The sequence below is a fragment of the Salvelinus alpinus genome, chromosome 6 (assembly GCF_045679555.1).
Source record: "Salvelinus alpinus chromosome 6, SLU_Salpinus.1, whole genome shotgun sequence".
NCBI classification, from domain to species: domain Eukaryota; kingdom Metazoa; phylum Chordata; class Actinopteri; order Salmoniformes; family Salmonidae; genus Salvelinus; species Salvelinus alpinus.
This window is the reverse complement of record NC_092091.1, coordinates 70,571,369-70,585,689: the sequence shown is the minus strand read 5'-3', so window position 1 is coordinate 70,585,689 and position 14,321 is coordinate 70,571,369. Positions and strand designations below refer to the sequence as shown.

Sequence of the window (14,321 nt, the reverse complement as noted above, 5' to 3'; positions counted from 1 at the left end):
CTCCCTCTCTTTCTCCTCCCTCTCTTTCTCCTCCCTCTCTTTCTCCTTCCTCTCCGTCCCCCACGCTACCTCCTTCTGATTCCTCTCATTCTCTCCCTCCAGACCTGAACGAGTGCGGTCTGAAGCCCCGGCCGTGCAAACACAGGTGCATGAACACATACGGCAGCTACAAGTGCTACTGCCTCAATGGCTATATGCTGATGCCTGACGGGACCTGTGGAAGTGAGTGGAATGTCACATGACGTGGGTCTGTGTGATGTGAACAGTGTGACGGTCTGTCCCTCTTCTCTTCTTTGACTCTGTATTTCTCTGTCTGTCAGTCTGTTGTCTCTTCATTTTTCCTCTCTGTCTCTCTCTCTCTTGATTTCTCCGCCCTCTCTCTCTGTTCATTGTTTCTCACTCTCTTTGTCTCTCTCTCACTCTCTCTCTCTCTCTCTCTCTCTCTCTCTCTCGCTTCCTCTCCCTCACCTCAAATGTATTCACTCTTTAAAGCCATTAGAATACTGTGCTCTCTCTCCATGAAGTCCATTTTCACATCCACGTTTAGACCTTTGACAACACTACAGTCTCTCCTGTTGTGATAAAATGTTTAGGAAAATAAAGTCAACATCCCATTCTATCCATTCACCGTCACCGACCGTCACCGTTACAGCTGTAGGCAGGCTCTGGGGAGCCAACCCCAGTATGCATCCTAAATGACTATAGGCCCAGGTCAAAAGTAGTGCACTGTATAGAGAATAGAGTGCTGTTTGGGACGCACCCCCAGTGAAATATGAAGTAGACGTGAACTTTAACCTTTGTATATAAAATGGGACTTTTATTGCTTAAAGGTATTCTGACTCATCCTGTAGAGGTGATGGTGTGTCTGTGCTTGCCCTCCAGTAACCGCTGCTATTTTTCTTTCTCCTTTCCTTGCACCTTTTGCAACCACACAATCTTATCGAGGACCCTATAAAAGTATGAAAGTGCTCACTTGAGTGTTCCTTTGATGAAAGCAGTAATGATATCGCCCCACTTGAATGTGGAGGCCCCCTCTTTGAGAGGTAAGGTTGTTTTGTTTTTCTGATTTGATTATTATGAACTACTTTTACCCATCAGGAACAAAAAACCCAAGATACCGTTGAAGTATAACATCAGAATATCCATGTGTGTTCTATCTACATATGCCGAGTGTACAAAACATTAAGAACACGTTCCAAATTGCGTTGCCATCAGAACAGCCTCAATTCCTCGAGGCATGGACTCTGCAAGGCGTCCAAAGGATTCCACAAGGATGCTGGCCCATGTTGACTCTAATGCTTCCCACAGTTGTGTCAAGTTGGCTGGATGGCTTTTGGGTGGTGGGCAATTCTTGATACACACGGGAAACTGTTAAAAGCATTAAAAATACTTCTTGAACATTTCTCCTCCACATCATCTACACTGATTGAAGTGATTTAACAAGTGACATCGATAAGGGATCATAGCTTTCACCTGGTCATGGAAAGAGCAGGTGTTCATAATGTTTTGTCCACACAGTTGGCAGTTATGTATTTTGTTAGGTCACCTCAAGTATTTGTTGATCTTCCTCTCTCTTTCTCCTCTTCCTCCTCATCGTCTTTGATCAACAGGCTACTCTAACGTTTTATCAGCCTGGCCTGCGTCCCTCCTCTCCTCCTCCTCATCGTCGTTGATCAACAGGCTACTCTAATGTTTTATCAGCCTGGCCTGCGTCCCTCCTTTCCTCCTCCTCATCGTCTTTGATCAACAGGCTACTCTAACGTTTTATCAGCCTGGCCTGCGTCCCTCCTTTCCTCCTCCTCATCGTCTTTGATCAACAGGCTACTCTAACGTTTTATCAGCCTGGCCTGCGTCCCTCCTTTCCTCCTCCTTCTTTCTCCTACAGTCTATTCCAGAGTACCTGCTGCAGCAACAAACATAGCAACTTTCATTTCCTTTTTTGGACATGTTGTGGAAGAGAAGTGGGGGGGAGGCCTCCACACAAAGAAATGATTTCATGTTATTTTGGAGAGCAGCTTGAACTCCTGAACGACCAATGAGAATGGAACCACAGAGTGGTGTTTTCAGGACAAACAGGAGGGCAAGAGAAGAGAGGGTGAGAAAGGGTTGAAAAGAAAGTGAAGGGAGGGCGAAGGGTGGGTATTTTGTGAGTGCCAATATTCCACTCTACCTAGGTTGTGATCCAGAGTATATTGCTGTAATTAATCCTCACTGTGAGTCTTCCTGTGTCCACGCACCCGCTTGTGTGTGTGATCTGTGTGTGTGTGTCCTTAATGTTTGTGTGTGTGTGTCCTTAATGTTTGTGTGTGTGTGTGTGTTTATGTCTGTGTGTGTCCCCTTAATGTGTGTGTGTGTGTGTGTGTGTGTGTGTTCTTAATGTTTGTGTGTGTGTGTGTGTGTGTGTCCTTAATGTTTGTTTGTGTGTTCATGTGTGTGTGTGTGTGTGTGTTCTTAATGTTTGTGTGTGTGTCTGTGTGTCCTTAATGTTTGTTTGTGTGTTCATGTCTGTGTTTCTGTCGTGTGTGTGTGTGTGTGTGTGTGTGTGTGTGTGTGTGTGTGTGTGTGTGTGTGTGTGTGTGTGTGTGTGTGCGTGTGCGTGTGACTGTGTGCGTGAGAGAGCTAGCTATAACCTGCTGCTGTATCCCCTCCAGATACCCGTACCTGTGGTATGGCCAACTGCCAGTATGGCTGTGAGGTGCTGAAGGGAGAGGTGCGCTGTCAGTGCCCGTCGCCAGGGCTTCAGCTGGCGCCGGACGGAAGAACCTGTGTGGGTATGTTCTGTTCTAGTGTTAAATATATCAGCACGCACACACACGTGCACATCCACACACACACAACAAGATGTGTGAGCCTTATTCAATTATTCAACGCCAGAAGAAGCGTTACTTCTTTTCTTGTAATAGAAAAACGTGAGACGGGTGAGTTTCTTTTGTCTTGTCAGCCTTTGAATTTGCTGAAGAGATGATCAAATTAAATTTGATTGCCACAGAGCTCGACAAAATACCTTTGGCAGCAATGAAAACACAAGTTAGAAAATCAAATAATCCCTTAAATGGGGAAGACAGCAGCAGGGAGAAAAACCTACCTGTTATTCTCAAACACTCTTTGCTGGCCCATTGTCATTCTGAATGTCCTTGACAACCTCAACAGTGATGTGATACTCTCTCTCTCTCTCTCTCTCTCTCTCTCTCTCTCTCTCTCTCTCTCTCTCTCTCTCTCTCTCTCTCTCTCTCTCTCTCTCTCTCTCTCTCTCTCTCTCTCTCTCTCTCTCTCTCTCTCTGCTACTAATTACATTTTTACTACGTGGAGACTGCATAATGGCCTTTCTTAATGAAGGTGAATGCACTGACTGAAGTTCACTGGGAGTAAAATGACCAGGGATCTCTCTCTCTTTTACATGCCACCACTCAGATGAGTAAATCTCAAATGGACAAATTGAGGCAGTTAATCCATGTCACATCTAAGTGCAGGCACTGTCTATTGGCTCAGCTTAAATACAAGCTCTGTCGATTGGCTTGGCTGAGCCTTAAGGCGATGCACTCCAGTCGCAGTTTGAGACTGAGGGGAGGCAGAGGGGGTGTGGTTTCAATCACTGTTGTAGAAGGAGAGAGAGGTTCCTAGCCCACAGGTGTTACAATGGCTCTGGAAATATTTGAGGAGACCCCTTCAACTCTTTTTGGAAAGAGGAGTTTTTTTTATGGAAGACGGTGTCTGCTTTAAATAATGACTTAGGTCAAGGGTCACCAGTGTTAGCAATTTATGTTGTTCTTCAATAACACAAACTCCAAAGCAATCAGGGGGAGATCGTCCTCTCAAACTCTCAAACTCTGCATGGTGACTTTATCTTCAAAATATTCTTATACCAGAGAGAGTTGATAGCTGTTCCAGGGTAGGATGATTTGGATGAGTTATATGTCTGGTCCAGTCTACTAGTCTACTGTAGTCTCTTTGTTATTTTGTGTTGTTCCTCTGGCAACTGAAGAGGCCTATGGCAAGCCCATGGCAAACCCATGTCAAATCCCTCAAAAAATGAAATGCAAAGATTCTTTGGACTAGATCTATATTGACAGGCGATGGAGATTGAGAGGCGAGAAACATGTTGAGGACAATACGCTATGATTAACGAGTCATCCTGGGATTAATGAGTGCTGATTAATGATTAACTCCTGGGATTTTTGGATTGTTCCAGAAACTAGACAGCTTCATATTTCATTTATCCTTCTCATAAAAATGCCCAATTAATCAAAGGGTTTGTCAGCAGAAAAAACAGCTATGCAGAACTGAATATAAGCCGATAAACACTAAATATGAAGTGATTGAATGAAACAGCGCTGTTCTTTCTAGGCAAGCAGTTCTTTTCATGGGTGGGTTTTCAGACAGAAAAGCAGTGACTGATTGGAAACCGTGTACATATTTTGGCCTGTTGTAGGCTACCCTATAGTATGCATCCATCTTTCTCTTAGACTCTCCATAACACTCGGTAAGTTTCAAGTTGGCGTAACTGTCAGAGTTGTTTCCCTCATGCAACATTTTACAGCACATTAACTCATGGTTTTAAGTGAAAAAGACTCACCCTTTGTCTGTAGTCCTTTCAATTAATTCCTGCCCATGTAACTACAGAGGTGATTTGAGTCGACCCTGACGGAATAAGCTGTTAAAACCTTCACAACCGTGGTGTGTATTGTTCTGATCATAGGATTTAATACATAATCGGCTTTCGTTCTTGTTTGAATAAACCCAAAGGAGAGAAAATAAGAAATAAGGAGAGAAAAGACCTGTGAAAGAGAGGAAATGCTGTTATTTTGAAAAATGCAGATGAACCTGTAGGCTATATTTATATACAGTATGTATTCATGTAATACCTAAATGGGTTGATGTGTTGCTAGCCAACCTAAGCATACACGAAGAGACATATATTTCCATTGATTTACATGGATATATATACGGCTTTGGTATAGGTGAAACTATATGTTTATTAATAAAGAATTGAAACGCTGATGAAGGTGGGCTAGCTGATTAAACGTTGGTATTTATTACATGTATTGAATCAGAGCCATGATATTGTACAGCCCTTCCTTCTTAGTATTAATGCCTCTCCTTCTAAGTACTAATAAAGACTCAACTATAAACTGTAGTTTAATCTGTAATGTTCTTACTTTCAGACGTGGACGAGTGTGCGACCGGCATGGCCATATGTCCCCGGTTCCGTAAGTGCATCAACACATTTGGGAGTTACATCTGTAAGTGTCACGAGGGCTTCGACCTGCAATACATCAACGGGAAGTACCAGTGCGTAGGTACGTAATGAGGTCATCCAGGCTTCCACACGCCTTACCTGGGGTTTAAGGGTCAAAAGGTCAAAACGGGCAGGCTTGTTGAGATGTTTTGACCCATCACCGAGTCATTGCGTCTGGAGCGCAGGTGTTGTTTTTACATTAATAATTTTAAGAGAGAGATAAGAAGAACGAGAGGGGGGGGGACAGAGAGAACGAGGGAGCGGAAAGAAAGAAAGAGGAAAAACGGCATAACCTCATGAAATCCTGTCAAATCTCTAAGTATTTACTGCATCTTCTCTGAACAAATCACATTCACTCTTTAATCTTGAACAGAGAATAATTCAATAAGCAGTCTATTGGAATAACGCCTCCTCTGTTCTCACGCCTTTGAGATGTCAACAATCAAACGTTCAACACTGTCAGTTGTGCAGTGTTCACTAAACTCCTCATAACGTGTTATCTGAATGGGTGAGGGTTTTAATTAACTAACAAGCAATCTTCGTAAAGTTTTCAGTGTACTGAATATTCTCTCTCTTCACTCTAATAAATAGCACTTCCCCTAATAAAAGGAGACATTGACATAAACGCTGAACTCCCTCTCTGAGTGAAGGGGAAATTAACCTTGGCCAATTAGCATGCTGTACTTCTGCTGCCTTTCACTGTGTTTATGTGCTGTGCAAGAGCTCTCTTTTCTGTCTGTCTGTCTGTCTGTCTGTCTGTCTGTCTGTCTGTCTGTCTGTCTGTCTGTCTTTCCTTCTTTCATTCTGTATTTGTCTCTCCCCTCCCTCCCTCATACTCAGCTATGTGGTTCTCCTGTCTTTCAGATGTGGATGAGTGCTCCTCAGGCCAAAACCAATGCAGCAGTTTCGCCACCTGCTATAACACGCCTGGTTCCTACAAGTGCAAGTGCAAAGACGGCTACAGAGGGATGGGCCATGACTGCAAACGTAAGCTAGGCCACTGAATGGCCCCGCGGCCCCTCTCTCTTTTTAAAGGGGACAGGGCCCCCTTTTTTATTTCCTTTGGTCGTGTTTTTTGAAGGCTGGAGGGTGGACGAGATTACAGGGTAGGAAAAGTAGTCTGCAACTTAAGAGCAAGGGGCTGAAACTCTTGTCTTTGTAATGGCTGTCACTCATGAGTGAGATAACCCCGCCCCTTATCGTCTAGTACGGCCATCTTTATCTTTAAAGACAAAAAAGGGTCAGTCAAACGTTTTCCAGACGTCAGATGTCTCTTTCGTTTTCTTCTTCCTCCGGCTAGTGTCCTCTTCCTCTAACTTGATAGACCACTCAGACGCCTGTGTGTCTCTTTTGTCTTTGTTGTTGCTGTCCGCACAGCGGCTCAATGGCAAAAATAAAAGTCATCTATTATCATTATATATCCTCAGTAGTTGAATCTTTTGACTGAACTGCTGTATGCCAGTCAGTGTCGGCATCTCAAATTGCACCCTATTCCCTATATAGTACACTATTTTTGACCAGAATGCTATACGCCCTGGCCAAAAGTAGTGCACTTTATAGGGAAAAGGGTGCCGTTTGGGATGCTACCAGTGTAGCTAGCAGCACACAGAACCCCTCCGCCCGCCTAGAGCACTAGCAGAATCCCGACACTGGTATTTGAAACAATCTGTCGCCCTACCGGTGTGATACAGAAGTGGCTCAAGGGAGAGGGAGTTGATTTGCGATATCCTATTTGTGTGTCACATGCTGTATCAAAGCCCCTCCGTAACCTGAGAAAGCTTGAGCCGAGACTCTCTTTGAGAAGCCCCACAGCCCTACCCTCACCCCCCTTCAGTCCTCAAACATGAAGCCCTTTTTCCTCAAGTCGTCCCTAAATGCCTTTTCTATTCTGCCCTCCGACCTGTGGAATGCGAGGACAAACAATAAATGGGTCTCGCGTCTCTCCTTCATGACATCAGAGGCTTTGGGGGTGATCCTGAGTGCAGGGATTTTTCTAGGTGTGGTTGGTATCACTCCCCACATGAATACCGCTAGCTGGCTGGCTGGCTGGCTGGCTGGCTGGCTGGCTGGCTTTAGCTCAGGGCTGAGAACTATGACTGCTCTATCAGGGGATAAAGTGGTAATATATGTTAGAAAATGAGTCTTGATATAAGGGGGTGATTTGGTTTCAAAGATAAAATATTTAAAGTCCCTCAATGAGGGGGGAGTATGCTTTATGGATACAGAGATAAAGCTGGTTGCTTGTTTACTCAGGTAAAGTCATTGCAGATGAAAGAGCTGGCCTTTCTTTCCAAGGGTCAGTTGGTCACTGCAGTCACCACTTCTTTATGCCTCATTAACACCGAAGCAGTCAGGGTCGTGTTCATTAAGCACCAAACTGAAGAAAAAAATACACTGAAACAGGGAGGGACTATCTGGACACCTCCAATTAGAACCGCACATTTGTTTTCCATTGCAAACATTTTAAAACATTTTTATGTTGCGTTCCCAAATGAACAAGACCCAGAATTCAGCTCTCAATCCATTTCCTATGTTCTTTTCCCTTCCAGCCATTCCCAAGGTGGTCATCGATCCCCCCAGGTTCCCCCCGAACCACCACAACATTATCCCTGACTCGGACCACAAGAGGACCACCACCACGATCCGACCGCCCATGACCGCCAAGAGAGTCGCCCCCACCGCCCCCAAAAGAACCACAACCACTCCCAAACCAACGACCACAACCACTACAACTACTACTAGAGCACCTTCTACAACCACACCACCACCTCCCCCACCTCCTCCAAGAACGATGCCCCCCGCCCCTCGTAAGCCAGTGGTCCCCACGAGACCACCAATCATACCCACCAGGAGACCCCCTGTAGTCACCCGTAAGCCCTATGTGCCCCCACGGCGTCCCGCCATCACCTCTCCACCGCCCCCCACCCGCAGGACCCCACCCTACGTGCCCACACGTCGCCCGCCTCCTCCAAAACAGCCTGAACCTGTCACCCCAGTGGACAACACCATCGAGAAGGATGTCACCAAACAGAGAGGTGACGTCCACAGTAAGTTTGGTTTTTGTTTTGCTTGAGGTTTACATTGACTGTTATGCATAGTGTGTGTGTGTGTGTGTGTGTGTGTGTGTGTGTGTGTGTGTGTGTGTGTGTGTGTATGTGTGTGTGTGTGTGGCATCCATAAACTTCTGAATGTCCACCTCAGCTACTTTTCAGCAGATTTGGTTAAAAAGATAAATAATATTTATCGGCCGGAGAGTCAAGTGTGCGCTCCGACAGCGAAACGAGATGGGTGGGGCTAAAGCTGAAGAGGGTGTGAACGATGCTGAATGGGTGTAGACAAAGAAAAGCTCTTCACTAGATAGCAAAACATTCAAAGGCGATAGTCTCAAAATTGAGTATACAAGTTGATCAACTTTCAAAGCAGAATTACTTTCCCATTGTTCCTCAAATGCAGTCTATGAAATACCATTTTCTAGCTCTGAGTCTCTACTTTTATCTAATGTATAAAAAAAACACAATTTAAAATGTTGTTACATAAGACCGAATCCAGGTGGTGAGTCCCATATGCGGTCAATTTATCTTGATAAGATGCTTGACAAGTTTCTGCCAACTGGATGTGACCATTTGCATATGCATATTTATTTCATCTGGTTCGTAATATATCAGGCATGATTGTGAAATATGTCCATCCAACCATTCCCAATGACAGAATGAAAACACTTTATGTCTTTCTGTCAACAAATCAGTTGTGAAGCGGTCCAGAGAAATCACGTGTGTATTATTATCTTAACCCGTTTTCAACAGAAACTGGAGAACATCTGAATGCCATTGAACTGAGGGGGATTGTCAGTTTTTTGCCACAGTATATTCCACTATCTATCTAGGCCAGTACGGGGGGGGGGGGGTAATAGAGGCTAGAGAAACATTATTTTAACACAGTTAAGGGCTGGTAGAGAACTCAAGACGGACCATACAGGCTCATGGAAACCATACTGGCTCATGGCTTTTGGGGGAACATTCTAGGTCATAGCATTGGCTCTATATGATAATATGATAATACCACTTGCTATGCAGTTATTGACAATAATTCACCTAGTTGCAAAAAATGCAGACTTGGTACTAGTCTCACACCTTTATTCTCATTGGACCAGCCTGCACTATAACACACTAGCCTGGTACCAGATCTGTCTTGCCAGCTCCAATGGTCAGTGTGACGTTATATTGTTCTGGAAAGACAGCACAAACAGATCTGCAATCAGACTAATATAATACTGGATTACAAAACATCTGAAAATCCCAGTGCCCATTTGAACGCTGTTCATTAAAAGTCATCGCCAAGGCCCTCTGAGATCAATAGGCTGTGAGGATGAAAGGATGGCGGTGCAGCAGCCATGGTGCATGCTGGGAGGTGAGATAGATCATGTTTCCCACCGACCTAGCCAGATGGCCTCACGTAATTAGAAAATTAATAAAACTAGCGGGTAGATTGCATTCACATCAGTTTGCCTTATTTGGAGGAAGACATCCGTATATTCAGCTGAATAGCCTCGGAGAATGTCTTTGAAATGCCTTGTTTGAATGAGATGAGAGGGAGAGGAAAGGACGATGCCCCGGCCATATCAATAGAATATTTTAATTGGATTTGTGATTCAAGAGGACAAGAATGATCGTCAAAGCATAAGGAACACTGTTGTCAGATTTCTGTTGTCCTTTGCAGAAGCTTGAATTAGACTTGGGCTCTCGAGTGGTCAGCAGTCTAAGGCACTGCATCTCAGTGCTAGAGGCATCACTACAGACGCTGGTTCGATTCCAGGCTTTATCACAACTGGCCGTGATTGGGAGTCCCATAGGGCAGTGCACAATTGGCCCAGCGTCGTCCGGGTTAGGGTTTGGCCGGGGTAGGCCGTCATTGTGACTTGCCTAGTTAAATAAAGGTTAAAAAAGATATATATTTTTTTAAGTGGTTCAGAACTTGGAAGCATCAGCTTGTTTGTACATTTCTGTTTGTTTACTTTTAGTAAAGTAAATTAAGTAAAACGTTTTGTAAAGTAAAATAAAAGTGTTAGTACTTTTAGTAAAGTAATTGAGACTCTGTAGATTGCCCTGTAACTGTCTTGTTGAGGCTGTGCTGATCAGTCAAGGTGGAGCTGATGACGCGTGCCAGTCATTGAGGAAGAGGGATTGAGCGCTAACCACTTTCTTGGTCCTGCTGGAATCCTTTTGAAGATGCGTCCTCCCTTCCATCCATTCCTTGAAGTGGTCGCAGCAAAGAAGTACCCCAGGAAAACTCTGTCTTCTTACCCACACAAACATTTCATAAATGTGTCACCAACGGCTAATCAAATTCCTCTTTAAAGGGATCGTTTTCCAGGTTTTTATCCCAATCTTAATTTATTTATTACCTCAAGAGAGTAAACACAGATATTCTGGAGTGATATTGTTGCAATATAAGTACGATTTTGGAAGAGAAGTGTTTTCCCAAATTTGTTTGTCACACGTTCATACTCACATCCCATCCATTGTTTACTTCACACGGCTTTCCATAAAGCTTTTATTTAAATTCTAATACAAACACTTAACTTCTCTGGAGGTAAGAAAACAATTATGAATTGGGTACAAATCCAGAAAATTATCCCTTTAAGACACATTGAAAAAAATAAACGTGTGCATTGAAAAAGCCTGTCCTTGGCTTGGTTAAATCCCCTCTTGAGCTTTTAGCCCCGTTGACTGCCCAAATATTTGCCACAGAATTAAACAAGACAGGGTCAAGAGGAGCGCTAGCGACAAGGACGGCTAACACAGTGGAGTAAATCAGATTTATTAAGCGTGGGAGTGCAGCTGCTGGCCGAGGGAGATTGATTCCCTGAAGAAATACTTAGCTCTTTGTTTCTCACAGTGTAAAGTGGCACTGTACATTGTCGTGTCCAACTGCCATGGACTTCAGTAGGGCAGACCTGGGTTCAAGTTGTATACTGAAAAAATATAGAAACGCAGCATGCAACAATTTCAACGATTTTACTGAGTTACAGAACATATAAGGAAAGCAGTCAATTGAAATGAATTCATTAGGTCCTATTCTATGGATTTCACATAACTGGGCAAGGGTGCAGCCATGGGTAGGCCTAGGAGGGCATAGGCCCACCCAGTGGGGAGCCATGCCCAGCCAATCAGAATGAGTTTTTCCCCAAAAAAGGGCTTTATTACAGACAAATACTCATCAGTTTCATCAGCTGTCTGGATGGCTGGTCTCAGATTATCCTGCAGATGAAGAAGCCGGATGTGGAGGTCCTTGGCTGGCGCAGTTGTGGTCTGCGGTTGTGAGGCAGGTTGGATGTGCTGCCAAATTCTCCAAAACAACGTTGGAGACGGCTTATGGTAGAGAAATGAACGTTCAATTCTCTGGCAACAGCTCTGGTGGATATTCCTGAAGTCAGCATGACAATTGCACGCTCCCTCAAAACTTGAGACATCTGCGGCATTGTGTTGTGTGACAAAACTGAACATTTAAGAGTGGCCTTTTATTGCCCCCAGCACAAGGTGCACCTTTGTAATGATAATGCTGTTTAACCTTTCTAGGACACACGTTCCGCTAGCGGAACCCCCCCCCCCCCCAACATTCCACTGAAAAGGCAGCGCGCGAAATTCAAAAATATTCTTTTGAAATATTTAACTTTCACATTAACAAGTCCAATTCAGCAAATGAAAGATAAACATCTTGTGAATCCAGCCAACATGTCCGATTTTTTAAATGTTTTACAGCGAATACACAACAAATATTTATGTTAGCTCACCACCATATCCAAAAAACACACAGCCATTTTCCCCAGCAAAGATAGCTTTCACAAAACCCAGAAATAGAGATAAAATTTATCACTAACCTTTGAACACCTTCATCAGATGACACTCATATGACATCATGTTACACAATACATTTATGTTTTGTTCGATAATGTGCATATTTATAGCCACAAATCTTGGTTTACATTGGCGCCATGTTCAGAAATGCCTCCAAAATATCCGGAGTAATTACAGAGAGCTATGTCAAATAACAGAAATACTCATCATAAAACTTTGATGAAAGATACATGTTTTACATATAATTAAAGATACACTGGTTCTTAATGCAACCGCTGTGTTAGATTTTAAAAAAACTTTAGTAAAAAGCACACCATGCAATAATCTGAGACGGCGCTCAGATAGAAACAACATTTCTCCGCCATGTTGGAGTCAACAGAAATATGAAATTACATCATAAATATTCCCTTACCTTTGATGATCTTTCATCAGAATGCAGTGCCAGGAATCCTAGTTCCACAATAAATCGTTGTTTTGTTTTATAATGTCCATTACTTATGTCTAATTAGCACCTTTAGCTAGCATGTGTAGTACACGTGTCCAAACACTTGCGCAATTGAACGCAAACGTCGGACTAAAACTTCAAAAAGTTATATTACAGTCGAATAAACTGGTCAAACTTAGTTGAGAATCAATCTTCAGGATGTTGTTATCATATATATCCAATAACGTCCCAACCGAAGCATTTCTTCATGTCTGTAAAAGTAATGGCACACATTGACATCCCATGTCTAGCGTGCGTGACCAGGAACTGGCAATCTGCCAGACCAGTGACTCAAATAGCTCCCATCTGGCCCCACATCACACTAGAGGATTCATTCCACGTTCTACTGACTGTTGACATCTAGTGGAAGGCGTATGAAGTGCAAACAGATCCATAAATTACAGGGATATGAATAGGCGATGACTTTCACATCGACCCTTTTCAGAATTTTCACTTCCTGTTTGGAAGTTTGCCTGCCATATGAGTTCTGTTATACTCACATACATAATTCAAACAGTTTTAGAAACTTCAGAGTGTTTTCTATCCAATAGTAATAATAATATGCATATATTATGATCTGGGACAGAGTAGGAGGCCGTTCAATTTGGGCACCAATTCATCCAAAAGTGAAAATGCCACACCTGTCAGGTGGATGGATTGTCTTGGAGAAATGCTGACTAACAGGGATGTAAACAAATTTGTGCACAGTATTTGAGAGAAATAAGATTTTTGTGCGTATGGAAAATTTACGGCTGTCCCCGTAGGAGAACCCTTTTTGGTTCCAGGTAGAACTCTTTTGGGTTCCATGCAGAAGGGTTCTAAATGAAACCCAAAAGGGTTCTACCTGGAACCAAAATGGGTTCTTCGAAGGGTTCTCCTATGGGGACAGCAGAAGAACCCTTTTAAGTTCTAGATTGCACCTTTTTTTCTAAGAGTGTACAGTAGCACACTCAGCTAATGTAGCTCCTAGTGAGGACCCCCCCCCCCCTTTCCCCCCTCCTTGGCCTGGATACGTCTATGGCCTGGATGCCTGGCATTGCTGGAGAGCCTGGTGTCTTGCCAGGGAATCTGTGCACAGTCCTCTGCTTCCTGATTCCACAGACAGACAGACAGACAGACAGACAGACAGACAGACAGACAGACAGACAGACAGACAGACAGACAGGCAGGCAGGCTGACGTGCTACATCAATTTCAGGTCAGAAGTGGCCCAAGCTAGCGGCTAACACTGGGGTAAATGAAGTAGACTGCTAGGACACAAGGTGGGGTGGGAGAGCCAGGGGTTAGTATTCAGAGGTCAAGTGTCGTGCCTGTGGAACAGTATCAGTGTATCATACCCTGATTGAGGTGTTGGCAGTTATGTTTTATCAATCCTATTTTCTTTGATGATAACATGCGTGTTATTACCAGATTTTGTCATTGTCAAAATATCATTTTCCATAGGCTACTTAATCTAAACATCATGTTTGACAAGTTAAACCTGGTCAATAGACCTTTGAGTGACGTTGAGCTAGACAAGAAGTACTGTACATAGAGTAAGGTGAGTCTTAAGCTCCCACAAACTCCCATGTTTCCATTTGACCTGTGACCTTTTAGGCTTTGGGGCGGCTTGGCATTTCAGTATATAAGGCAGTATGACCACAGTTATGTCAGTAGAGACTGAGGGTTATTTCAGTAGTGGCTGTGTCACAGTGCCACGAGAGAGGGGCCGGGCCCCAGGGTCGTGTGTGCGTGCGCACGTCACAGCG

General features: G+C 43.8%; 1 protein-coding gene across 1 annotated transcript in view; it reads left to right on the top strand.

Annotated features, from left to right (window-relative positions):
• Positions 1–14,321, top strand: part of npnta (nephronectin a) — a 76,288-nt gene that overhangs the window by 48,583 nt on the left and 13,384 nt on the right. The window contains exons 8-10 of the mRNA XM_071407710.1: positions 5,163–5,297; positions 6,101–6,223; positions 7,786–8,283. Of these exons, the coding sequence (XP_071263811.1) occupies positions 5,163–5,297; positions 6,101–6,223; positions 7,786–8,283 (756 nt within the window). The remainder of the gene's footprint in view (positions 1–5,162; positions 5,298–6,100; positions 6,224–7,785; positions 8,284–14,321) is intronic.